Source organism: Oreochromis aureus, linkage group 17 (genome assembly GCF_013358895.1).
Source record: "Oreochromis aureus strain Israel breed Guangdong linkage group 17, ZZ_aureus, whole genome shotgun sequence".
Taxonomy (NCBI): Eukaryota; Metazoa; Chordata; class Actinopteri; order Cichliformes; family Cichlidae; genus Oreochromis; species Oreochromis aureus.
In genome coordinates this window covers 19164719-19191068 of record NC_052958.1, presented here as the reverse complement: position 1 = coordinate 19191068, position 26350 = coordinate 19164719, and the positions used below count along the sequence as shown (strand labels likewise).

Genomic DNA, 26350 nt, shown 5'->3' with positions numbered 1-26350 from the left:
GTGCTAAGAGGAGAGAAGGGTTAGTGAGGACAAAATGGGATGCAAAATGAAAGCGACCCATTCGGCTCAGAAGGACGAGCACGTGTGTGTGTGTGTGTGTGTGTATGTGTGTTTAGACATGTTCTGTGTTTTTGTACCTGCGTGCGCCCGAGTAGACGCGTATATGATTTACACAGCGGATACAGCTAGTCGAACCGAAGAGCGGTAAAGGTCAGGGGAGAATAATGTGGTGGATGAGGCTGGTTGTACAGGATCTCTGCTGTCATAACAGCTCTGATTAAGATCCCAGCCCCGTCTCCCCAGAGGTCAAAGGCAGGACGCGCACCACACGGCTCGGCAGATGCCAGAACGCCACACAGGGCGGCCGTGTGGTCGATACGATCCACATGTGGAAAGAAACGTGTGCGTGACTCGCTTAAACTTAAAATGGATTAATGAACCACCCAGCTGTGTTAATGCTTTGACAGCAAATTAAACTTTTGTCTAATTTTTTTTTACTTTGACGAAAGTAAAAAAAAAAAAAAAAGAGTCCTATTTAGCTTTTATTATTGGAACAAAAACAGCCTTTTTGGGCCCTCTTGTGCAACAAAATGATCAAATATTGTATTTCCTAGCGTGACAACGGCCTGAAAAAAATTGCGGTTTCTCTTTTTGACATTTAAATGATCAAATTTGAGTTTGTTTTGTGTTAAAATCTAACACAACACAGCTACCTTTTATATTTTTGGCATGAAATTAAAAAGATTTGTATTTACCAGGCAGGAAAATTGATAGAATTGCATTGTGAGGGTACAATTACAACATTTACATAACGGTAAATGTGAAATTGGCAGCTAACCAAAGGAAAAATTAAAATTTTGGCCTTTAGCCACCCGTGCAACTTGTCCAAACCGCTTTGCGGAAACAACAGAAAACACAACAGTAACACAACAAGTCCGACACGATGTGAAACGACGACACAGCGACAGCCTTTGTTAGGCAACGAGCAGCACGCCAACTACGCCACACCGGCACTCTTACAGCAAGCACAACCCGGGACACAACCAGGAAGCGGATGAAGAGATGAGTGGAGGAATGGATGAAATATGTGTTGCCAGATGATTTTATGCGGTAGCTGTCTTTAAAAGAGGAACAACCATTTATTTTTTAAGTCAAACTGAGACACAGAGAGACGACGGGAGGAACCAAACTCTGGGAATTTTAGCAAAAGCGGGAGTACCGAAGCATCACGTAGTCTTTTTTCTGTTTCAGAAGAAAGCCAAGTGATGTACGGTGATAGTCAGTTTCAACATTTCAGATATTTGTATACTTAGGAATAGCTGTTCACATTAGAGTTGGACAAACGTATGGATTTTTGATATACTCATTCTTCGTTCAATGAGATTAAATATTGATTTTCTTTGGCATGCATTTTCCTCCTTCTACTACCAAATCTGCACATTCTTGGTTCCAACAGATTTAAATGCAGAGTTTGTTTAACGTACAAGTGAATCATTCAAAGTTGTCAGAAACCCCACTTGAGTCAACCCCCCCGACAGCTGTGGCTACGTCTCTCTGCACTGACTCACAGGCTTTGCAGTAGTGATGTCGCCGTTGGTTGTGTATGATCAGAGGTGGAGGTGGAGTGGCTGATGGCAGGGTGAATACTCACTGTTAACGCTACCTGCTAGTGCATTAATGTTGTTCAGGCCCACAGTTGCTCCTGCCAGGCCCTGCAGGGTGCCCAGAGAGGTCAGAGAGTTCATGGCGCCGGCGTTGGAGCTGGCTGTGGTGCCCGCTGCTGGGGGAAGAGGAGGAGGAGGAGGAGGAGGATGAACAGAGCAAAAATAAAAAAAAAGGAGGGATAAGGACAGAGGTGAAGAGGGAGAGTAGGAGACAAAAGAAGTGGACATGTTACATAAACATATAGAAAACAAAGCAACAAGGTTCCTTGTGTAGAGGTGCAGGCTTTTGCACAGCTTGACCTTCATTTAAAGCAAACAGTAAGTGCTCCATTGTAGCAAATTAGCATCAGCTTTTGGTGCGTTTATCACAGACAGTGATGACAAGGAATTTGAAAAGAGATGTGCTACACAGACCAAAGGGAGCTGGCTCAGATTACTTCCTGTAAGTTCATCTCTTTAATGGCTGCACGCTTCAGTTTCTTGAAACTTGGTGGCATCTGAATCACAATAATCGGTCATTATTGAGCCTAAACATTTACTACTTCTAGACATGAACTACATAGAGTAAAAGGTCAAAAAAACCGAAAAACAGGCACTGGTTTGGCATCAAAAGACTAAAAATGCTGTCCAGTTCAGGCTTTGTCTCTCCCAAAAAACGTGAAACGGACACGCATGCAGAAGTTGCATTATCAGCAGGTAATGTGTATGTGTGAGTGAGCGATGAGCCAGACTTCTAAAACAAAGCTTTACTTTGAAACCCACTTGAGAGGAAAACGGTTTGCCCCACAATGTGCAACCTGGGGCTGAAGAAGCTGCTGAAATTCTTTAGTCTAACTAAAAAACTATAATAACCTAAAACTAACATTTGGAAATTGGACTTTCCAGGACAGAATGCTTGTTGGACATGTCAGTCTCCTCGTGCTGTAGTGTCTCCTGAAGGGCTCAGTTTCCTGCTTTGACAGCATATTAAAACTTGGCTTCAGCTCCTTGATAGTGCGTTCTGCTACACTGCAGCTTCTTGCTAGCAGTAGAAACTGACAAGGAGGCACCTTCATGTAATGCAAATCAGTGATGAGGAAGGAGCTGTGGCTTGATTGTCCTTCGTTTTTTCTTCTTCTGTTTTTTAGAGGAATTAATATGACTAACTTATTCATGCAAATGCAGGTTTGCAGATGTTTCTGTGCATATATTTTTTTCTCAATTCGAGACCGAGACTCCTTTCTTCAACGGGCAAAGAGAAAAAAGCTTTGTGAGCTCGCGGCGACGATGAATGCCGAGAGGCTGATGGAGAAATCACTTCACAATTTGTTTATCTCTCGAGTTCAGCCGGTGTGAATGGAGAAAAGGGAGCATCTCTCTGACAAGAAGCACCACGGTTCAAGGCAGAAAAGATCTTAATAAAACCAATTCTCCTCATAGTTGCACCGTTCCTTTATGAGTGTTTGATCTGATGCTATACTGATGCTTAAACATGCTACAAGTGGCACCTTTAATTAACCTTTACCAAACAAGCAGTGGCACCTTGACCTTAAATATAATAATCTATAGAAGTGTATGGAGATGATAACAGAATTCTGCATGGTATGTTGTGCACCAAAGCAAGTATACTGCAGGATTGCTGCAGTTGAGGTAATGCTGTAAGAGCATTACATAAACATAAGGACAATCCAAAGAAGCACAGATATACACAGAATGCATATAACAGTCAAACCTCAGAAATGTGGAGTATAATTAAATGACTTTTCCCTGGTTTTATTTTAAATCAGCTGAAACACACAAAAACAGCCAACGGGTGATGGATGAATAGACCACAGTTGGACGCAAACTCACGCACACATACACCTGAACACGCAGTGATGGCAAATGTGTGGACAAACTGGTGGACAGGTAGGATGGGGTGGGTAGGGAAATGTGGTGCACAAAGCCTTCGATCTCATTCTGCTTAAAACAAAAACAATTTTTTTTAAAAGTATTAATTTACCCTTGATTTCATGAAAGCGCTGCCAACAAAGCAGGACTGCGGCTGAACACGTTAAGAGATGTTGCGGTAAAAGGAAGCGTTATGTCAGCACACGGCCTGTCTCCATGCAGAACTGTCTATATTTATCAAAACTGGCGTGACGTTTTCAGTTTCATGCAGTATATGCCGCCACTCATTCACAAAGAGTGGCTCAGCCTGAGCGCGTACTATTCAAGGTTGGACTGACATTCAGAGAGAGAAGAAGAAGAAGAAGAAGAAGGAGGGAGACACAGGCGGGAATAAAAGAGAGAAGGTGAAAAGTATGGCGAGAACGAGACGAGAACGGGCGTTCACGCCAAGCGCAGATCAGCTCGGTGAAGGCAGGAAGTGGGATGAAGAGGCGCAAGCGTTAAGGAGGGAGAAGACAGAGAGGGGGGTGAATGTGCGCTTATGGGAGGAGGGGGGTAGTTTTTCATATTCATGCTCTGTTGGGAGTGCGCACCAAAAGAGACAGCAAAACCACGGCTGCTGGAGCGAGGCCGAGCCGACATGAGAGGGGAGGATGACGGAGCAGAAACAGGGAGCTTGTCAAAAGCGGGGCAGCAGGAATAGACGAGGGCAACGAGAAGGAACACAAGGAGAGGAGAGGAGAGGAGGAGGGGCAGCGCGAGTGAGAATGATGAGGCATTTTGGGAGGAAGAGGTAGGAGGGGGGGAGTCTGAAGGTGATGATATTTAACCTTAGCCGGGTTCAGGAGGTTTTTAAAACCCGCAGCTATGAACACAGAAACAACACAAACAAACGCCGTCCGCTGGGAAAGAAAACCCGAGTCTGCTGCTCTAAAAAGTTTCTACAATGTCTCCAGAGCTGGTGAGGTGAGGCATGAACAAAGAAATCAACCAAAAATAGGACGGAAGAAACACACACAGGTCTGAACCTGACGGGAACACTTAAGCACGAAAACGCACGAAAACGCACATACATGCGCACGCACCATGGACAGCGCATGTGTATCACAGGATGGCATGGCTGTCGGGCGACATGGTGAGGGAGGTGAGGCAGGCAGGCGGCGGATGAGTAACACAGCATGGTGTCTGTCTTGAAATGAAGGTGGACACACACACACACACACACACACACATACATACACACACCATGGGAATGTGCCAGAAAGAAGGTCAACAACACTGACGGGGATCCAAACAATGAGGATGTTTCGGCAGTAATGGTGTCGGTGATGATGCGGCGGGGATCGTGGGACGACAACAGTGGCAATGGTAACGATGGAGAGCGGAGGACGCAGGCAGGCGTCGGGCCCTCCACCCTCCCCCGGCGCTGGACCCCCCAACCTGAGTGGCTGTGGCGTTACCTGGGCTGGCCAACGCTCCCAGGGAGGCGGCGTTGGAGGACAGGGGGTTTGCGGTGGAGGGGCTGGCTGAGTTTTGGGCCGCCGCCGCTGCCGCCGCTAAAGTGGCCAGGTTCTGCAACTGCAGAGCACTCATACCTGGAGAGAGGAGCCAGAGAGGGTGGTGTCAAACCTGGGGCTGAGGCGTGGCTGGGTCGCCTGGCTGGACCGGGACAGCGTACCAGAGGACAGCACTGAACACACGTTAGCTGCTGGGCGTCCGGAGGTGTACAGCAGTGGAGTGTGTGGATATCCTGCACATGTAAACCTTGAAATGCTCTTTATTTGAGGTCTTTGTGAAGAATCTGTAGCGTGTGCAGGCAAACACTACAGAAGCTGATTTTGCTAATAAGTCCCAAAAGTGTCTGAATCAGTAAAAAGCAGCTGTTGCAGTGTTTTAGGTTTGGCGCGTTTCTCTGAGGCAGAGCTGCTCCGGAGGAAGAAATCATCTCAGCGATTTAGTTAATGTTATATATTTTTTTATATTTAAGAAGCACTAAAGCTCAGCGGAGAGGGCTCAGACAATGCAGGAGGAAACTAACCTTCCTACACTGCTTATACGGGCTTTTTAGCCAATTATACCACTTTAAATTCAACAAGAGCTCCGAGTCTGCTCAGCTAACTCATGCTTCTATACATAAATGTCTGCCTGCTCAACAAAGACCATCACATCTATATCACGGGGTAATGATGGAAGCTTTTATGATATTGTAGTTCAGAGGATGAAACCGAGTCTAAAGGGCACCACACATTGGAATTGGCCAATATCGGCCTTGTTGACTGATGTCAACCTATCCCTGTACCAGTTTGTTTGAGAGTTTGCAGGTATCAAGGTGCAGATTTGGAAAAAGCTCATAAAACTCTTACGTTTATGCAAAAAACAGAACACAAAACTATTTTTGCACCAGCAAATTGCCAAAATGCCATTTAAACTATGAAAATAGGCCCTTAATGTGAGAGTCAATGAATCTTTAAAAGCTAAAAGTTCCGTTTTTTAGTAAATTAGTAAACATGACACCGAATTGAGTTAAGGGCCAAAAAAAGACTAAACATATGGGTGTATTCATATCAGCTGGGCTCAGAGACTTCAAATATAAAAATCTGGATGAAGTCCCATCATCCTCCTGAGACTGGAGCTCTTGTTGGGATCTATTTTTAATTTTTCCGAGCTATTTGGGATTAGGTGGACCATCGTCTTTCAAGTAATATTTAAAAAGTACAACCTTGCATGGGGACAGTGCGTTTATTGTACATTTTAAATTATCATTGTGTCACAAGGTACAAAACACTTCGAATTTATAGAAAAGCATAAATATAATGACCCCGTGTGAGGATGTGTGAGGGTCTCAGGAGGGTTAAGAAGTAGAAAACAAGAGGAGACACTTTGCTTATTATTCACTTTAACTAAGAGTGGGACCAGAATTAAGAAAATTATAATCATGTTTTATTAAATTTGACTTACGGCTCAGTCACACTAGACGGAAAAATGAGGACAGCAAACTCACTGCGGCTACGGAAAATCTGGGAATTTGGTGACCGACTTGTTGGCAGTTGTTGGAATCAACTGGTCGCCCGGATGTGCAACATCCTCACCGTCTGGGTGATCACAGGTCACCTGGTGGGAGGTAACTGCCCTCCAAATTATCACGGTCTGATTGAACTGACTGCATTCACTTTAAAGGTGTGGAAATAATTGCCATCTAATATAGCCGATCGTCAACATGTTGCAATCAATCTGAGTCAGTCTGTGCAACTTGCCTGCAAAATATATATATATTTTTTGCAGTGGTGATCTCTTTGTAAGGTTGCGCAGTTAAATCACCATCCTCCAGCAACTACGTCACTATTTCGGAAACCATTTGTTTCACAACTCCAAGGTTCAGTAGTTAATGTGACGTTCTCTGAATGCAAGTGGCAAGATTTGCAATTTTAATTGTCAACTCGACCCAATTCAAAGCAGACTGATACGTCTTGTTTCTGTTTTATCGCCGTCTTGATTCACCAAAGTTGCTTGGAGGATGGCACCTGGCTGCGAGTGGTGCCAAGGCTTGGTCCGCTTCTTTGAAGCCACCACTTTAGAGGCAATAAAACTTCATGTTCATGACATACTGTCCCAATAATTTTGGTCATGCAACCCCTGTTTTCCTTAATGTGACTGTGGCATTACAACTACTGATCGAGGCCATAAATTCCAGCGGAAAGTATTTACTGAGATCATAAATCAAATGAGAAGTAATTTTCCATTAGACTTCACTAGATGAGTCACCCCCTGCTGGCTATTACAAACAATGACTGTATAGAGCACCTGGACATTATGCAGTCTACGGCCGGCCCCTATGTGATGCCAAATGATTGAAGCATTCCCCTTTAAACTAAATATTAAAGCCCTCTCCCTTTCAGCAGTCACCCTCTATTTCAGGGACCCCTGAAGGCTGAACTCTCCTCATTGTTAATCTTCTTTCTGGCATTAAGCATACGGCCTGTACTTAAGCATAATTAATGGCTATGTGCCAACGCCTAAATGATGGCGAAGCAGAGGCTATAAAACACCGTCTGTGAGCACAACTCAACCTTTCACCTCACTCCACAAATACGTGTGTGTGTGTTAGTGTGAGTGTGTGTGAGTACAAAACCTCCGAAAGCAAACAGTCATCAGAGCAGAAATTAAAGGTCTTACCACAGAGATGCTTCCTCTGCCTCGTGTTAAAAGGGTGGACACTGTCAATGTGAGGTGTATGCGTCGTATATACAGTTTGCGTGTATATACCGTACCATGAGATTACACGCACACACACACTCTTGCACACGGATACAAATAAGACACACACGAACAAGACACCATGAAGAAAATCCATCTTGTTTGACACCGTGGTGAATGCTTAGAGGTTCAACAAAGATATCCTTCACCCAGACAGTCAAATTGAACACAGCCAATGACGACAGATATCGAGGTGCTGCAGCAGGAAGTGTGTGTGTTGTGTGTGTGTAAACAAAGCTGAAGACACCAAGCGCGCGGGCGTGCGTCTGCACGCGTGTGAGTTTTTCCCACTCATCTGCACTTACTTACACCGAAGCCAAAACCAATCTCGTTTGCAAAGCGATTTTCTCCAATTTTCTGTCGTACATCACAACCCGAAATGGATTTCTACTTCTGCGCAAAGGTGGGGATAAAAACCGCCGCCGCTCTTTCTATCGCATCCCGTGAAACGCACGCTCCAGCCTAATTCAAACAGTGTTGTTTTTCCAGATAAGGCAGACAATGCGCCACATGAGCGAGGAGATATGTGGTTTCAGCGCTGCTGCTAGATCTCATTTCTGACTCCATGGAGCAGGTAACACAGAGGGAAGGCTGTTTACAAGAGCTCTCATTCATACCTCTTTATTATAATCGAAAGTATGTTTTTATTTTGCAGACCTTCTCCTTCTCTGTGGGTGAGGCAGAGATCCACAAACACGCTCGAGTGTGTTTACAATGCTAATAAATGGTCATTGTAGAGAATCACTTCACTTTTACCTTCGCTGCGCTTTTTTCCCACCTTCGTTTGTTTCCTCTATTCCTTCCTTTCCACCTTTTTCTTTCCTCATCTTTCCATCATCATTGTCAGTTTCCTTTTTCTGTCCTTGATCTACTTTCCTCTTCTTTACTTCGGTTCTTATGTATGTTTCTGCTTCTTTAACTTCCATTTTCCTATTCCTTTCGTTTCCTCATCTTTTCCACATTTTTTCCTTTTATTCCCTCTTCTTTTCCTCCTTTTCATTTCCTACTTTCCTTCCTTTTTAATTTCCTCCCTATTCTTGCTTTACATTTTCCTTTCCCTTCTCTGCTTCATTGCTCTCCCTTTCCTATATCCTGACCCCTTCATCTATTTTTCCCCACTTGACCATTTCTTATCTTCCTTTTCCCTACTTCCCAATTTTCATACTGGCCTTTTCCTCCCTCGTCTATGTTTTTTATACTTTCCTCCCTCTTTAGCTTTTCAGTACCTCATTTTCCACCAACCCTTTTCCTGGTCCATCTTTCCAGCCTTTCTTTTCTCTCCCTCAGTCAATGACAAAGACAATTCCAGCAGCTCCCTTTCCATCTCTATCTTTTGCACTCATTGCAACCTCTTTTCTGCTTTTCTTCTTCCTTTCTACACCCATTCTTACTTGCATTTGTCAAAGACGGTCACCCTCAATGAACAAGCATTTATTTTCAAGGCAGTTATGAGGAGAAAAGGAGCAGGCCAAGAGATAAAAAATAACTGGGCTAGAGAGGAATAAAGCGGAGACAAAGAAAGAGAGATCGCATGAGACAAATTCATTCTATTTCCCACATCGGGGCCGGGGTTTCCGGGCCGGCCAGATGGTTCGCGAGTGTGTGAGTACATATGTGTGCAGGGATGCACGTGTGTGCGTGTGCGCTCCCTGCAGCTTGTATGGCAGCGCCGGCCTGCACCAGGCTGCCGTTGGCTTGATCTAATTGAATGCTCATTGGTGTAATTGAAGCCTCTCAGCTCTGCAGCTCCTCGTGTTAAAGACTGGGACCAGATGTCATTCAGCTGTCTCACATCTCCTGCCAATCACTAATACTCGCTCCCTCTCCCTTCTCGCGCTCCGCATCGCAGATGGAGGACCAACAGATCTCCAGATTCAGACACCGTTACTCACTCGCCGCTCCAAATCCCAAAGCCTATTTGTCAGCGTGAGTGTATATTCGAAAGGAAAATGTATGTTTGAGCCCAACGGCAGAAAATTTTAAACAGCTGCGGGGAAACTGCGAGGCACTGCAACTCAGGGGAACGTGACAGAACACGAGAGGAGACAAGACGGGGCTCGCCACTTTAAAAAAGTCTTATCACGCTCGGATCCTTTGGCAGTTTCTTTATGCGCGCTAAACAACATACAATTAAAAGCTGACACCTCGCGAAGAAAGCGAACCAAAGGAGGGCAGAACAGTCGGAGTGCGAAGGCTGGAGGGAGGCGTAAAGGGGAGATGAAGAAACTGTGAGTGAGGAGGGTGGGAGGTGGGGGAGAATCTGCAAAAAGGAGGCTTAAAATAAAAACGCGAGAAAGAGGAGACGAGTTTAATGGAAAGAGAGAAGAAGTTTGAGATGATGAGTATCCACGAGCGCCTGAAAGTCTTAAATAACCCAAATTTTAAAGCCCTAAAAATTATATTTCTTAAATACAGAGATTTTATCTTGTTCAACATTTAATAGCAGAGCTTCTTGGCGAGCTCAAGGCTTAGATTAATACAGAACTGGGTTAATACAATATGCATTTTTTATTGCTGCAGCTTCACTTAGGAGAATTACTGTCCCATACCGCTTCATTTCCTGTCTTCACGTGTTGGAAAACCTTCACTGGCTGTTATTTTACTACGCTTTGTCTATTGAAGGATTATGCAGATTAGTGCATATTTAATGAGATAATGCCTCATCTGCATGTAATTGTCCAAATGTAAGTCAGCACCTGGGGAAGTTTCCTGATAATGAAAATTTCTCCCTGTAAATACTAAAAATAATAATACTAAAATATTAAAAATTATAGTTTAACATACTTTAAGCCTAACATCTACTTTAGTTACATACAAACCTCCCAATTTTATTTCTAAGTATAGTTCTAAGTAGTTCTAAGGAGTTAGTTCATATGTCATCCTGATTTTTAGAGCATCCAATAAAATCAAAATGTTTGATTATTTCTAGCAGATTTCCAGGTTTTATCTGAAGTTTGGTTTTCTGGTCTGGAGAAATTAGTGCATATTTAGGTAGATAATTGCCTAATTTGCAGATTTAAACATAAAATTTCAGAACGCTTGCAGCATGGAAAATATTTGTGTTAATGTAAGTAAGCTATTAAGGAAATTTAATTATGCTATGCTGCTTATAGGTCATCAGGGCCTCATTTATAGAGCATTATATTCAAAAACATGCCAAAAATGTACTTTTTTTCTGTCTGCTGGGAGTAAAAGACATTTGCCGTTCAATGTATTTCCACTTCATGCACTGTTTAAGTTTCTGTTTTGGGAAAAAATGTAAACTGGCACATATTTATATGGATAAATGCCTGATTTGCATAAAAACATAAACATACAAATGTCAGACTGGTTACAACATGGAAAATATTTGTGTTAATGTAAGTGAATAATATAAGTTTAAATTTCTCCCCATAAATACTAGGATCCAACATTCAGAGCCAAGTATTACTGAGGTTTTATTGCTAAAACTCATGAAAAAAAATTGACCTTCTCTGGCTGAGTGTTTTTTGTTTTATGAAGTGATAAAATTTTTTGACAGAATCCCTTCTGTTAAAATATTTGACTCTCGGTGAACTTTATTCAATATTTGAATTTCCATTCAAGAATAGTATGCAAGTCAGCACATATTTAGGCATGTAATATTTAATCTATAAATTTAAAAATAATTTTGTAGTAAAGTTCTGACACAGAAATAATTGTCTACATGTAAGTAACCAGCTGTGAAAGTTTCACGGTGATACAGGCTTGTTAAAATCCTCCAGGTCGCCAATAATTTGTAATACATAGAATAATTTGTAATACATAGAATAATTTGTAATACACAGAATGCAAATTTACATTAAATTCACTAGCACTTACATCTAGGAAACTTCCTGATTATATGCTGAAATTTCCCCTTGTGGGACTAATAAAGGTATATCAAATCAAATCAAATCAAATATTTTTATGGAAATATTTTTACTCAAATGTGATTCAGAGCCTCATTTATACAAGATTTTATTCCCAAAAATGCCAAATTGTATTTTTTTCTGGCTGCTGGAAGAAAAAAAAGCCTTTGGACAGTCACGTTCCAGCTAAATTAAAGAGTACATTTTTAACCTGGCTTTATCTAGTGTTTAAATTTCTGTTCTGGAAAAGTGTAAGCTGCCACATCTTTAGATAATGAATCATTTTCATATTTAAACCAGAAAATGTGTAATACATAAAATATTTTTCCAAAAGGAAGGAAAGGAAGTTTTGCAGCGATATCTACTAGTTAAAAATGTTTAGCCTGCTCCCTTGTACTGTCTTCCCTAAGCTCAATTCCTTTAGAGGGAATAAAAGGCTTAACTTTGCTTTGAACCTGCAGATACTCATGAAAGAAAATATGGAAGTGAAGATGATAGATCAGAGGCCCTCCACAGGAAGAGAGCAGTAGATGGCGCCAGCCTGCAGTGCAACAAATCCACCAAAGGTGCCCACTTTTAACCATTTTCTGCGCTCCTTTTTCTTTCTCTTTCCTCCTTTCTGTGATTCATCCATCCCCGACAAAGCCTCAGTGCTACTGTTACACGCCCAGGGCACAACTCTTGTCTGGCCTCATTAAAAGATCAAGACAAATCTTAGCAACAGTTAATAAATCTTCAGGGCAAAGATCTCTCTTAACTCCACCACGCGAGTTCATCTGTTATGCTCTTTGGTCCTGTTTTAGAAGTCTGTGGAAAAAAAAAAAACAGAGAGGCGCAACAAAGAGTCCACTGCCGTGGTAGATCTGTGAGTCTATCGACTGATTTTTGACTCACCGGCCATCTGCTGGATCCCGCTGAAGGCTCCTAGGTTACCAGAGGAGGCTGCTTGCTGAAGCAACTGGAGAAAGAAAGAGAGGAGAGGAGGAGAAGGGAAAAAGAGGAGAAGAAAGTGAGCCAGTGGATACCGACAGCTGAATATATGTCTATACTATGCAACAGTGAGAGCTAAACTTGTAATGAGCGGTTTAGCAGTGTGGTTTTTGCATCAGTGCTCGATGAGTAAATGAGCTGCTAATATAGTTTGATCTCTCCTCTAAGCAAACACTGTTTGTGTTCCACCGTGATTCTCCCAGACAAGTTGAGCATGAAAGCTCTAATCTAGCCGACTAATTAGATTCCAAAACAAAAGTGGAATACTGATGCTGTCAAAAACTCATCCTTCAAAGACTTGAATTAACAGCAAATTAACATCTTGTTTCTATTGTGTGATATTTTCTTTTCCTTCCCAGAATAGAGCTTAATCGTTTGAAAGGACTGAGAAAAAGGGATTGAAAGCGCAGAAAAATCTGGGAACTCGATTCGCAAAACAATTTTTATCTCAACGCCCCACCTTTAGCTCCAAATAAATCGATATACAGTAAGGGAGAGATGTTTGTCTGAGCTCTGTTTTACCCTCGCTCAAAGGAGAGGTGCAAATTGCAGCTGGGATCAAACAAAATGGGAATCAAATCTCCGACATTTAAGAAGTGTATTTTAACGGCGGTTTAGGTTGTTAAATTAGAAACTAAAGAGCAACGAGTCAAGGGTTAGTTCCCCGAAGCTATTGAGGAAGGAGGAGAGGAGGGTCTCTGAACCCTAGCATAAAATGAGAAACTTCCCAATCAAAAAATCAGCCGGCGAGTGTTTTAGAAGCTGCGCAGCTGAGCTTCTGCTGCAGCAGTTTTTAAATTGGGCATCAGACGATTCCCATACGCTCCACGCCAACCTCCAGTATTATTTTTACGCCCGTTTAAATCCACAAAATTTAGACATTATAAATTTTCAAAGAGGACATCAGGCAAGCGCCTCTGCATCCTTGAAATTATCTACTAACCATTTTTGATTAATACTTTTTGAAGTTTAAAGTAATGACTACATAGCTGTCGTTCACTGAATAGTTTTCCTTTAGACCAGGGGTCCCCAATCCCAGTCCACGAGGGCCGGTGTCCCTGCAGGTTTTAGATGTGTCCTTGATCTATCACAGCTGATTTGAATGGATAAATTACCTTCTCAACATGTCTTGGAATTCTCCAGAGGCCAGGTAATGAACTAATCATGTGATTCAGGTGTGTTGATCCAGTGTGAGATCTAAAACCTGCAGGGACACCGGCCCTCGTGGACTGGGATTGGGGACCCCTGCTTTAGACCTTCACAAAAGGTTCTATACTCGTGTGTTGCACCAAGATGGAAGGATTTAAGTGACAGGAGCAAATAACTGGGAAAAGAAACGAACCCTGTAAGATCTTTGCCATTTTTTCCTCTATTACTGGGATTACTGATAACTATTTTTGAAAATAGAAAACGGATAATTATTATCATTAGCAGAAAACCTCAAATTTATAATTCATGCTAACAAATTTTGGGGAACAAGATCCACAAAACGTTTCAAAAATCTGTTCAGGATTATCTCTAACACTCCATTCAAACACTTTTTGGTTTATCTTCTGGAAAATCCCATAATTTGCGTCATCCTCAACTTTATTTTGAATCATTTTAATACATACGCGTTACCCAACTTGCCAGATTATGTACAGACACGATCTACATGCTGGATACAGCTTCAACACATCTGTCGGCAAAACAATTAAATAACGTGTTCGTTAGTCTTCACACCCTAGTAACATACTTTTCCATATGATACTGTAATATGTCTCGATATCAGCGGCACAGAGATGTCGTGCATTTACATAAAAGAGCGAGAGAAGGGTGTGAGCCTCTGATGAAGATTTAGCATTTAAAAAGGGAGCTACAATAGGACAGACCTCAAAGCGCAATACTTTGTAAAATATCAAAGAAAACTGTTCCCACTAAAGGTGGAAACAATAGTTCTTCTTTGCTACCTGAAGCAAAAACACACTGTCAAGATGATGGCACAAGAGGAAGAGATGCTAGCAGCTACAAAGATAACCAAGCATGTCTGGAGCGTTCGCTAGTTGCTTTCCGTATGACAGGAAGAGCAAACGCCGGATGGAATTACTGATACGGTTACATAGTTAAAGGACAGGTGGAAAATATTTCTCAGTTTTCAAGTAATAATCTTGCACATGTGAAGCTCTTAAAGATTTACAAGTTGGTTATCATTGTTTTCTTTTCAAACTGTTATACAACTTATTTATCAATGCTATTTATTTTCTTGGTTAAGGATTTGATTATTTCTATGGGGGTAAAGGATAGGATAAGTATAAGCCACAAGGCTTCAGCCTATTCCTTTTTCGGTTACTATTTGAGTACTTTTATGTAAAATTATAATTTGTTGTGTTGTTGTTGACTGAAATAAATTTCAATTCATTCATTCATTCATTCAGGTAGTCACATTACACATTTGCACAACATTTCCAGGGCATACATTAGCTAGGCTATTTTTGTGCTTTTATATGACGTATGCCACGTCGCTGGAATAGTAAGTTTGATTCTTGATTCTTCCGATCAGGTAATGTGTGATCAGTCAACCGCTAAAATGTAATGTTATACAGTGCACATCATAGCATAATCATAACTATTAGCGCACATTTGCCTAAAATTTCTTAATATAATTTTGAGGCTACATTGCTATTGCATTGTAATTTGTAATTTTTTAGGAAACTAAAAAACAAAATACATCAATATAGGATGTAAAAGTTATTTACCCTTAACAAATAGTGAAATGCTAATTATTATTATTATTATCATTTTTTTACTAGCTGGTTAATTATTAATTTGTAGATTACTACATTAATGACTAAGGTAACTGAGGTAAGGACATTATTTAGATGGCTATTTTGAAGCTCTGATGCTAGCAGTTGTTTACTTTTGCTTCGTCTAGCTGTTCACTTAGGATTGTGAAAATATTGCGGTTTTGATTCAAATATGACAAGTGCATCACACGAGTATCAGCTTTAAATTAAATGTAATATTTGATGACCTGAGGACCAGAACGGGCTCAAAAATGACATTTTTAGTATAAAATGTCACTTTTCAGCTGTAATCTACACAAACAATAAACTGATCATAAAACAGTTGTTTTAGAATCCCTTGACATAGTTATACATTAATTAAATAATATTCCTGACGAAATATAATTATGATTTAATTAACTATGTTTCTATTATTTGTTAAAAATTCAACAACTAAACTGTTTTAAACTATTGATTTTTCTACTTTCTGGCTTTCCACCTCCAATTTAATATGGAACGCAGATCTGTGAACGTCATCGCAATGAGAACTTCATAAGAAATTCAGAAACAGGACGTGCATCCCTGCATTTGAAAATTTTTCAGATATCGAACACGAAAGATCGTCTTCTGGCAACCTTAATTCAGAGACCCCATTTCCTCACTGCGCAACATTCCCAAGAGTAAGATAAAGGAGAGGAACAATGGCAGCTCTAAAAAAGGAATTACAGAACAAAAGGAAGAAGTGAAGAAGGAGAAGACGGCAGGCCTATGTTGGATAGATTTTTTTGAGTTAGATTGTTCTTGTTTGGGGGCACTGACTGCTGCTGAGTTGGCCACGGGGCTGCAGTAAGGGGTTGTGGAGGAGGTGATGGAGGTGGGCGACTCGGCGGCGCTCCTTACAGCCAGATACTGCGGGGTGAGGCCGCCCAGGCCCGTCAGGCTCCCCCAGGTGGTCGCACTGTTGAGCTGCTGCATCTGCTGCGCCAGCTGCTGCTGCAGACGCCGCTGCTCCTTGTCCTTCTGCGTGTCGGCGAACTTCACCACGATGGGAGATGAGCAGCCCTGCGGAGATGGGAGGATGAGGAGGAGCGTAAAGAAGGGGAGGGAAGGAGAGGAAGAAAGGGAAAACGAGAAGGATGAAGAAAGGGAGAAGGGAAGGAAAAGGGAAGAAGAGAGTAAGGAAGTGAGATAAAAAATAAAGAAGTGATAGAAGATGAAAGGGAAGTATAGAAAGGCCACAAGTCCCCAAAGATGAGAGGAAAGGAGACAAAAAAGAAGATGAAAGGATGGAAGGAAATGAGAGAGGAGCCAAGATGAGAGAGAAGGGAGGAAGAAGAGATGAAGAGAAAAACAGAAATGGAGAAGTGAGGAAACAGGAAAGGAGAGGAGTTCAGGCAGGAGAGGAAATGGGAGAAGAAAGAGAAAAGGAGTCAAAGGATTGTTCGGATACTTTGTTGCTTGCAAACACACCTGTAATAATTGTTGTACTGAGTGAACACAAAAAAGGCAACAAACCACATGTCTACAGTGATGATACACACCTGAAATCATCCACAAACACTTTGTATTAACAAACCTAAAAAAAAATATTCTCAATTAAAAAGTCCTCTCTTGCACACACACACTCACTCACACACACTCACTCAGGGACACAGGACACGCACACACAGTCACACAGGAAACCTGAGTCTAAAGCCGGTGGGCTTTCTTCTTTCCCCCAAAAGGGCTCAGTTATCTCTGAGTCCAAAACGGTATCACCAGAAACAGATTTCCCGAGTTCTCCAACTATTTCATCATCTCATATGAAGAGAGACTTGATCTGTGTGTGTCTGTGTGTGAGTGTGTTAATATGTGTGAAAGAGGGGGAAAAAGACCTAGAGAGAGAGAGTGATTTGGGCGACTAGGAAGAGAGGTTGAGAGGGCAAGAGAAAGATTTAGAGATTTTAACGGTCACTAGAACGGCATCTAATTGTCCGAATTCTTACCTCAGAGCAGCGGCAGTGTGTGTGCGAGCATGTGTGCGTGAGAGAGATGAATGCGTACGCACACTGAAGCTGGGTAACAAATCAGACGTCCAACATGCTCGCTAACAACTATGACACGAAGGAGACAAAACCCACAACGCTCCTGATGAAAGCTGCGGTGCCGGTTGAAACGAAGCTGAGACGGCAAGTCATAATCTATCACACCACACCATTACTCACACAACGCAATCAAAGCCTAACTAGGGGCAAATCCGTTCGAAAACAAAGGCAATCTGCCACAGGAGGATAAAAACCTTTTGATTGAAACATTTAGTTTGAGGCACGATCCGCACTCGGCGGGGGAGAGAAGGGATTTGGCTACTTTGCAGATAGCGCTGCACACGTTTTGGAGCGGAGATGTGCTGTATGACGGTTGTGTGTGCCGGTGCAGGTATTTTGTGCAAGAGTGAAAGCGAGTGAGCGTTTGCACTTCCTTCCTTCACTGTGGATCACAGCGTGTACTGTGAAACTAGCTTTTAGCATTCACACTTCAGTCAGGACCACTTTGGTAAAAATAACACCGTGATTTCCATTTGCATTTATTTAGATTTGGCAGTACCGGGTGTTCCAGAGTAACGAGTTTGTCGGACAAACCGGCCTTTTCATGCGTGTTTGCTAAACAGGTGTCTGAGATCATTTAGTGAGGGGCACAGGAAAAAATCAGAAGAACGATCCCCAACATTTAGGGAGTGAAAATATGCACTTTACTTTAAATTTACTGAGTGAAGGGACAAGAATGCGACAGTAACATATAATCTGCACCCTTTCTGGACACAATTTTGCATCCCTGAAAAGAAAACATATCAGTTTCCGATGCTAACACGATGCTAGGAGTGAGATGCTAAAAACTAAGGGCATGCCAACCCTAAACAAGCAGCCCAAACTTGAGTTTTAGGCCTCACCATTTTTGTGTTGATACTCATACATTTGGGCCATTATCCCTTTGAGTCAACTTTCTTCTGATTGGCTGATCTCTTGAAAACAGAAGGTCTAAACAGGAAGTGGAAAGGGCTTCTGTGCGCACAGCCAGAGTTGCATGCCTGAGATGTCCAAATAAGGGATATCCTCTCTGTGACATCATAGAGATCCAAGAGTAGAAAAAAACCTGAGAAGCCTGAGCTTTTGTCTCACAGGGATTATTCGTACATACACTGATCTCAGTTTTTTTTCCTAAATATCATCCAAAATAATCTATTAATAATCAAAATGATTATTACTAAAACCTTTAGAAGCGTATGCCTACGCTTTGACAGTATGACTGTCAAAAATAAAGAGTCTAGCCTAAAACTTTAATGGGAAATGAAATAGAATAGCAAAGCCGAATTAATCTCTTACCAACATCACATCATCACAACTGATGGCTGTTGGCTTTTGCACCAAATATTATGCCTTTAATCTCGGTGTAAATTGAGACACAGCATGGAATCATTTTGATATGACTTTGATTGGTTCAGCAGCTTCATTCTTATAACAAACACATCGAAGAATACAGACGCATGCTTTTTTTTTTAAAGCTCTGTGTTTTCTCTTACTATGTTCGGCAGAAAAGGTATAGTACCACTCACAGTCTGACCAATGACAGAATACACATCACATCCTGAGCAACATAAAAAACTAGAGTTTCTGTGTAATTTAAAAGCAGACCTTCTTTGTCAGATAGAACATCCAGTGTATCTGCTTCCTTGTATGTGTCTGTTTCCGTGTGTTACTGCCCTTCTTCTGTGGGCCGGGGCCTGACTTATCAGCTGAATGAGCTCGTCTCCTGTCTGACGGCGCCTCGGCCATATTTACTCTGTCTCTCCACTGGTCATTTTGCCTCTTCATTCTGACCGCCGACAGATAAAGTAGAGGAGACGATGGGAGAATTGTATTGGGAGGGCGAGGGTTAGTCGGGGCCTCGCCGTTGGAGTCGATTCCCCCTGAGAACCGAGTTCCCTATCCCGCTCTGCTAAATATCTCATCACTCCAGTTGACACCTTGTGAGTGAGGGGAAATGCAGCCCGGAATGAGAGTCCTGCTCTGGGAGGAAGGCTGAGGGCCACAGGCATCTACGCCTGATGCTGCCGGTTATCCCCGAAAGGCCGGCTGCACTTTGAAGCTGTTTTTCAGGTGATTGCCTCGTTGGTTAACTTCGCCCCTAAATGCTGAGGATACATGGAGAGAAAGTGGCAGCTCATGCCATCTATTAGTTTTGCTCAAAGAAACAAACTATCCTGGTTTTACCTTAAGGGGATTTTTAAAAAATTCATCAAAGATTAGCAGCAGCTCGAACTTTCATATAAAAACACTCTCTGACTAAAGAGCTAATCAGCCTTGATTGAGATGAACAAGCATCTAGAAAGCCATGTATATCAGAAGCTGTTTTGACAGATGAACTCCAGGCAGTGTCAGGAGGATTAAGTCGGGACTTTGTCCAGCTGGTCCTTGTGAACTACATGCTCAGATGGGGTCTCACTTCTGGAGTACTCTGGCTTCAGTGATGGTGCTGCATGGATAAAGAGTGCAACAGGCAGAACACTGGACCTCGTGCGCCCTGCTCATGCCCGGTGAATTCAATTGACTATTACCTTTTCTTCAATAACACAGACTGTTACTGCACTAGAAAGAAGAAAGGCAGGAACATTTAATATCTGTATCCCGGTATTCACCATGATGACCTCATTTTAGAGGTCACCATGGTGGACCATCTGCCTCCATCTCACCCTGCTCCTACAATCCCTTAGGTCACACCAACCCTTTCTATGTCCTCATTCACAACATCCACCTTCTCTGTGGTCTTCCTCTTTTCCTCCTGCCTGGCAGCTCCATCTTCAACATCCTTTGTCCGGTACATCCACTATCCCTCCTCTCAACCTGAGATGTCCATCGGATGATGTACACATTTCCAATCCTGTCCATCTTGGTTACTCCCAATGTAAATCTTAGCATCTCCAGCTCGGCCTCCTGTCTTTTTGTGAGCTCCACCACCTTCAAAACACACATCATAGCAAGTTGACCATCTTGTAAATCTTCCTCTTCATGCCCCTGACACTCATTTCTACCCACTTCATCCAAGAAAGAAAGAAGATGGACAACCCATCTCCCTCTCATTCACACACAAATTTTGTCTTGCTTCAGCTGACTTTTCTCTCTTGGACATCTCCATGTTTACACAGGTATCTCATCAGGACCACCTAGCTTTCCACTCCTCATCCTCTTCATAGCTACCCTAATTTCCACCATATTAATCCTCTGCACTTCATGAACTTTCATCCATTGATCCGTCTCTAACATCCTTCCCAGTTTTGTCTCTCTGCCTAGCCATGTGATACATTTCTCTGCCAGATAACAAAGAGAAAAGCTCAGGACTAAAAATGCAGATTATCAATCTCCACTGATGACTCTCTGGAAATTGTTCTGCAGCAGTCATCTTTTGAATTGGACTACATGGACTACATATCTCAAGTTTAAACTTCGCATGGTGTGATTATAAGTCTATTATAAATATATGTAAAAAGAAGCCATGGCAATTTAGGCAATTATGACTAACTTTCACTGTTTCTGGGCAGCTAGAGGTATATGATTCAACTTCACCTTAAAATAGAAACAGGACAAAAAGGTGAGAGTCTGGAGAAAAGTGAGCGAAACTGCAGGATTTGAAAATACATCATAGCTTTATGGATCAATCCACAATTTCAGTGTCGAACTGTTTGCGCAGAGGTTTGTGTGAAGTGTCATTTTGTTATATTCAGCATCCAAAAATCCACTTTGAATTACTATTAAAAGCACTGGATACACTTAATTTTTCATATAGCACAGTTGATGCTGTGGCTTGATGGGCATATTTTTAGATACTTCCATAAATGTAAACAAGTAATGATGTGCTTGTATTCCAAAAAAATTTGGACTTGTAACTTGTATATGTAACTAAAAATACAAATACTCACACATTGTGTATTTTACAGTTTTGGTAATTAACCTGTGACAGAAAAAAGAACCTTCCAACCCCTCGCTAACTAACTATGGCAAGTATAAAAGGACTATTAAATCTTTTGTCATAGTCTGGTGCGATAATCTCCTTACACTCGTCTGTCTTCTCTTTTTATCCCATAGCTGTTAAAATCATTAACTGCAATTTCAGTAGAGATGCATACATCTCATTTTTAGCTACACGTGTCTTTCATGTTCTATCATATTCATCCCTCTGCAACAATGAAAAATAACTCTTCCCCATTTGCAAGTAATTTCATAGTTTTTACTGCAGCTGCATTTCCTTTCTATTCTGGTAGTTTCCATCATATTCCATTGAAATCTGCATATCTTGTAAGCTTCACAGTGGCACAAAAGATTAATAGGCAACAAAAGATGGTGACAGGTTAACCTGCACTTGAACCATGACGTCAGTCTTTCCTTCTTTCACCAGAGCCTTTAGATTAAAGCCCTACTTTAGACAAGGACACCTTGTACACAACCCTGTGACAAACAGTGGTGTCTGACGGTCTAACCAACACTGCCCTTATAAGGACATTTAGAGGAAACATCGCAGCCTGCAATCCAACAATACTGTTTTTTGTCCATATAGACACGGCAGCATCCCACAGTTGTTGCAGATGTGTCAGCTGCACATCCATGATGTGACTCTCCCGTTCCACCACATGTCCAAAGGTGCTCTATTGGACTGAGGTCTGGTGAGTGTGGAGGCCATCTGAGTACAGGGAACTCATCGTCATGCTCAAAAAACAACATTGTAAGATGATTTGACACCTGGTGCATTGGCCTGCTGGAAGCAGAATAAAAGGATGGATGTGATCAGCAACAATACTCAGGTAGGCTGTGGTGTTTAAATGATGCTATGCTGGCAGTAAGGAGCCCAAGACAGCAGCTCCAGACAACAGACCAAAAAGATTATCGGGATGAATTTTCTGGAATTAAAATTTTAACAGGTTAAAGAAAAAGAAATTAAAAATATAAAAGCCCAAAGTCTTCTGCCATTTCTTCTAAAATTACCATCTACTACCTATGGCCACCTATAACAACCACTGAGGGTCACTTCTCTCAGGAATTATCCCGATTCCAACCACCCATCATGCCTCTGTTATTTAAGTCCATTTCAGAGTGTTTGATGAGGCCACCAGTGTTTATCAGTATCTGCTGATGATGGGAGTCTGTAAAAACCTTTCTGCTGGGTGTAATTACACCTCATGTTGAGTAAATCTAAATTTGTAAACCATCTGATTTGCTTTAAATTGCCCGCTTTTGAACACAAACAGCAGGGGGCGACATAATGGCTTCATCTCGCTTACGGGATATTTCACGAGTCTCCCGCGGACAGTCGGCTCCTCAGAATACACTGCATTTATTAATAACAGGCAACTAATGTTACCCAACATATGAATACTAATGTGTGGTCATAAAAAGAAACGTTCCTGTTTTGCCTTAAATGGTCTCTGGGTTCATATTCAACAACAGCAATGTGTTGTGTACTCGGTGCTGGAGGTGAAGCATCGATTCCCATTTTCAGCTTTTTTCAGGATACAGATTTTCAACTCCAGTCAGTCAAGTCTCCCATATTGCACAACTTTCACATCTTAAAAAATAAAAAATAAAGCGCTCCGAGTCTCATGGGAGAATTTTTTACCAGAAGATGCTTCTACGGGGGAAAACACTCTATTCTGAAATGCTATTTTTGTCTGTTTCTTGCAATCTTTTGACAAATCTCCTACACAGAAATGCCCGTCTCAGACAGATATCGTAACAGCATTTGCGCTGAAATATAGATGTCAGTGCTGCCATCATGCAGCAGGTTGAGTGCGCTTGATAAAACCTCTTAAAATATGCCTCAGAAATTTCACCTGCGCTGCATATGCTTGATGCCCTGGTGTCACGCCACAGTTCCTGACTGACAGATGGGTCTGTGTAGGCCGATGGCATGACAGCCTGTGGTCTCAAAATGACACTGCAATGATCACCTGCTGTAATTACGGTATCCGACTTTAAAATGATGTAATTACAGCGTATCGATCAGTCTACCTTAAGAAAAAGGGGAAAAAAAGTGAAACTTTTGTCTGTGACTTGGATCGACTTAACCAGGAGTTCACTCAGCTAATAAAGCCAACTACGCTCCCTGAAGCCAACGCTCTGAGACAACCGTGAAGAGAGCATTACACATCGCTTCCCATCTTTCCCAAAATGCTCAGATGCACACGCGCGAACTGAACTTATAAGCTCCGGTCCGTTTACCTTGAAAATCAATCTCTCATAGCTTTCAAGAGAGTTTATGCGCTCTGAGCCTTCTCCATCTCATTTATTTACCTCTCGGATAGCCTTCAAATGTCAAACCATGTTAACTTACCCTGCTAATAGGAAGCCAGGAGCCCCCGATACCTATAGGTGTCTGCGTCTGAGCTCTTTGTGCATGTTGTTTCAACTCATTGTCCCCAAAACCCAGCCTACTCACTCAGAAGGAACCGTCAAAATCAGTCCAACGCAATCCAAGCAATCCATTACATACTTGGAAAAGCACTCCCTCTTTAAATCGTGCCATGTTTAACTGTTCGCTGTTGCATGTGATTAAACTTCTCCTTCCACTTTAGCTTCGCACTTTATTATTTATAGACTGTCTCAGTTTTTCACCAGTTTAAATCATTGTTGTTTTTTTTTATCTTAATAGTGTAAAACATTTCCATTACAGTGAATTAAATCTATAATGAATTAATTTCCTGGCTCTTTATTAATATATATATATATATTAGAAGTTTATATTATGCAGAAAAGGACGTTGCTTTGTGTCCATTTGGAGATTCCCAGAAGTTTATAAAAGCTGTCTAAAAGAGACATCAATCCAACCTTTTAATCGTTTTCAACCTTAAAGTGGTGCAAAATTCTACCTCCAGTTTTGAATGTTATCAGCTCACTGAAAAGCCATTACAAGCCGTTACCAGTCCCACACATGCCAGGCTCCTCCTTCTTTCTGTGGCAGGATGTAGCCTCATTCGATGGTGGCTAATCCGTCCTTCAGATTAAGAGCAACAAAACATCGTGTGAGCTTGGCACATCAACCGGCTTGCTTTTTCTTTCCTAGCAGTTGTCTTCAGGTTTGTTTCAGGCTCCAAAAATATGGATGGCTATGTCTTAGAAGGTAGAATCGGTTGTTTGCTGATGAGAAGGTGGGTAGTTTGATCCCTGAACCCCAATTTTCCCCCGATGCATATTTACTGTGTGGTAGATGAACTGCATTTAATAATGTGCTCTATGAATGTGTGTATAATGCAAAAAGGGCTCTTGAGTATCCTTTTCCTTGATCACCAAGACATTTATTTACCTTTGGAAATCTTACATGCACTTCTTCAAACTACCACTAGAGGTCTCCTGCACAAGCTGGAGTGCCTACAATGTTTGAAAACCACCTTCTGAGTTTGCTATTAGACGAAGAATTGCACCTACTGGCCGTTCATTGAGCTGATAACATCAGAACCGGGCGACTGGATTGTGTTTCCTGTCAGCAAGTGTGGACACACACATCACCTGTCGGTGTAAAACAGCGCGCGACTGAACAGCACGACAAACTGAAGCCTCCAGACTGATCCTACAGCTGAATCAACACTTCAGCTTAAATTAGTCTTAGATGGTACTTATAACACCGACAGAGCATATACACTCTAGAACACGCATATACATAGTAAACTGTGACTAAATTCAGAGTAAATTGAGACTATTTGGAAAACAAAGACGAATCTGGCATTTTGTGACAAATACTCGAGACTGGTAAGTTAGGCTAACTCAGACTCCTTCTGTTAAAATAAAACATGGGATCATCCAGCCTTATACGGTGTCAACATCAGCCCCTGATTAATCTAATCTCCTATTTTCTTCCCACTGTCAGTCTGTATCTGTCTCTGCTCTTCACTACAGTTGACAGATGTGTTTGTTCACTGTTTAAACAGACACTGCTGTGTTTTCTCTCATGCTCTACTTAAGCTCTCGTCTAAATGCGCTTGAACGCTTCTGTATTTCCGGCGGGGGGTCGGAGGGGGTGTGTGTGCATGCATGCAGCAAGCGCAGGATAATACACAAGTGTCCCTCTAGTTTCGTGTAGGAAAAGGAAAAAAGGAAAAAGGTGGGAAATAGAAAAATCAGTGTTGATGGAAAGCTGCACGAGGGGAACCTGAGTGCTAAATGAGTCTTTATAAAAGGAGTGAATAATGTAAAGCACAAATAAAGCACAACGAAGGCGACCCACTTTTCTCCGTGTGTGTCTTTAGAGGTTCGACAGTGAATTACCTGTCCCGCTCATATCCACTTTCATTACGACCTAACATTCAGGGAGCAAGGGTGTGTGTGTGTGTGTGTGTACAAACGTGTGCCAGCGTGTACCTGAATGTCACGCCGTAATGAGAATGGATATGACAGTGACAGGGCCATCAACGAATGGAGCGCCCGGGCTGCCTTACTTCTTCCTCGTGACATGTGGCGCGTACGTGACGGGGAATACACTCACACAGACACACGAACACACGCATCACGTGCACACAATCTTTCTCTATCTAAGACAGTGGGGTGCAATAGAGCCAAGACAATAACCAAACTCTATTTACCAGACCTCATTCCCTCATTCGGACTCGAAGTAATTACTTTTAAATTGCAAAACTGAGGAACATTAACAAACGGATGCGGCAATTTAGGTCCGCCTGGGGCTAGACAGCTTGTTTTCAAATGGAAATGAAGGTATTTTGCCATTGTCCACTGTAATATCGTTGTGTTATGGTTTAAAGCTTCTTTTTTTCCCCCTTTTCCTGTGTGCATGATAAAAGCAAAGGGGCACTGGAAGTGTTTACCGGCCCCACTGTGGCAGACAACTTGCTCGGAGCGAGGATAATTCTAGCCTAATGCTAACGCCGTCGGAGAGGAGCGTCGCTCCTTCGACTCAGAAAGACAGACAC

General features: G+C 42.0%; 1 protein-coding gene across 13 annotated transcripts in view; it reads right to left on the bottom strand.

The window, feature by feature from the left end:
* celf2 (cugbp, Elav-like family member 2) overlaps window positions 1–26350 on the bottom strand; it is a 237151-nt gene that overhangs the window by 13269 nt on the left and 197532 nt on the right. For 2 of the 13 annotated variants that reach the window (XM_039600905.1, XM_039600909.1), the window contains exons 8-10: window positions 16228–16470; window positions 12551–12614; window positions 1664–1777 (exon numbers count right to left, since the gene is read on the bottom strand). In XM_039600905.1, the coding sequence (XP_039456839.1) occupies window positions 1664–1777; window positions 12551–12614; window positions 16228–16470 (421 nt within the window). Of the gene's footprint in view, window positions 1–1651; window positions 1781–4993; window positions 5129–12550; window positions 12615–16227; window positions 16471–26350 lie in introns of all 13 variants that reach the window. The other 11 variants (XM_039600907.1, XM_039600914.1, XM_039600910.1 and 8 more) reach the window with 7 other exon arrangements.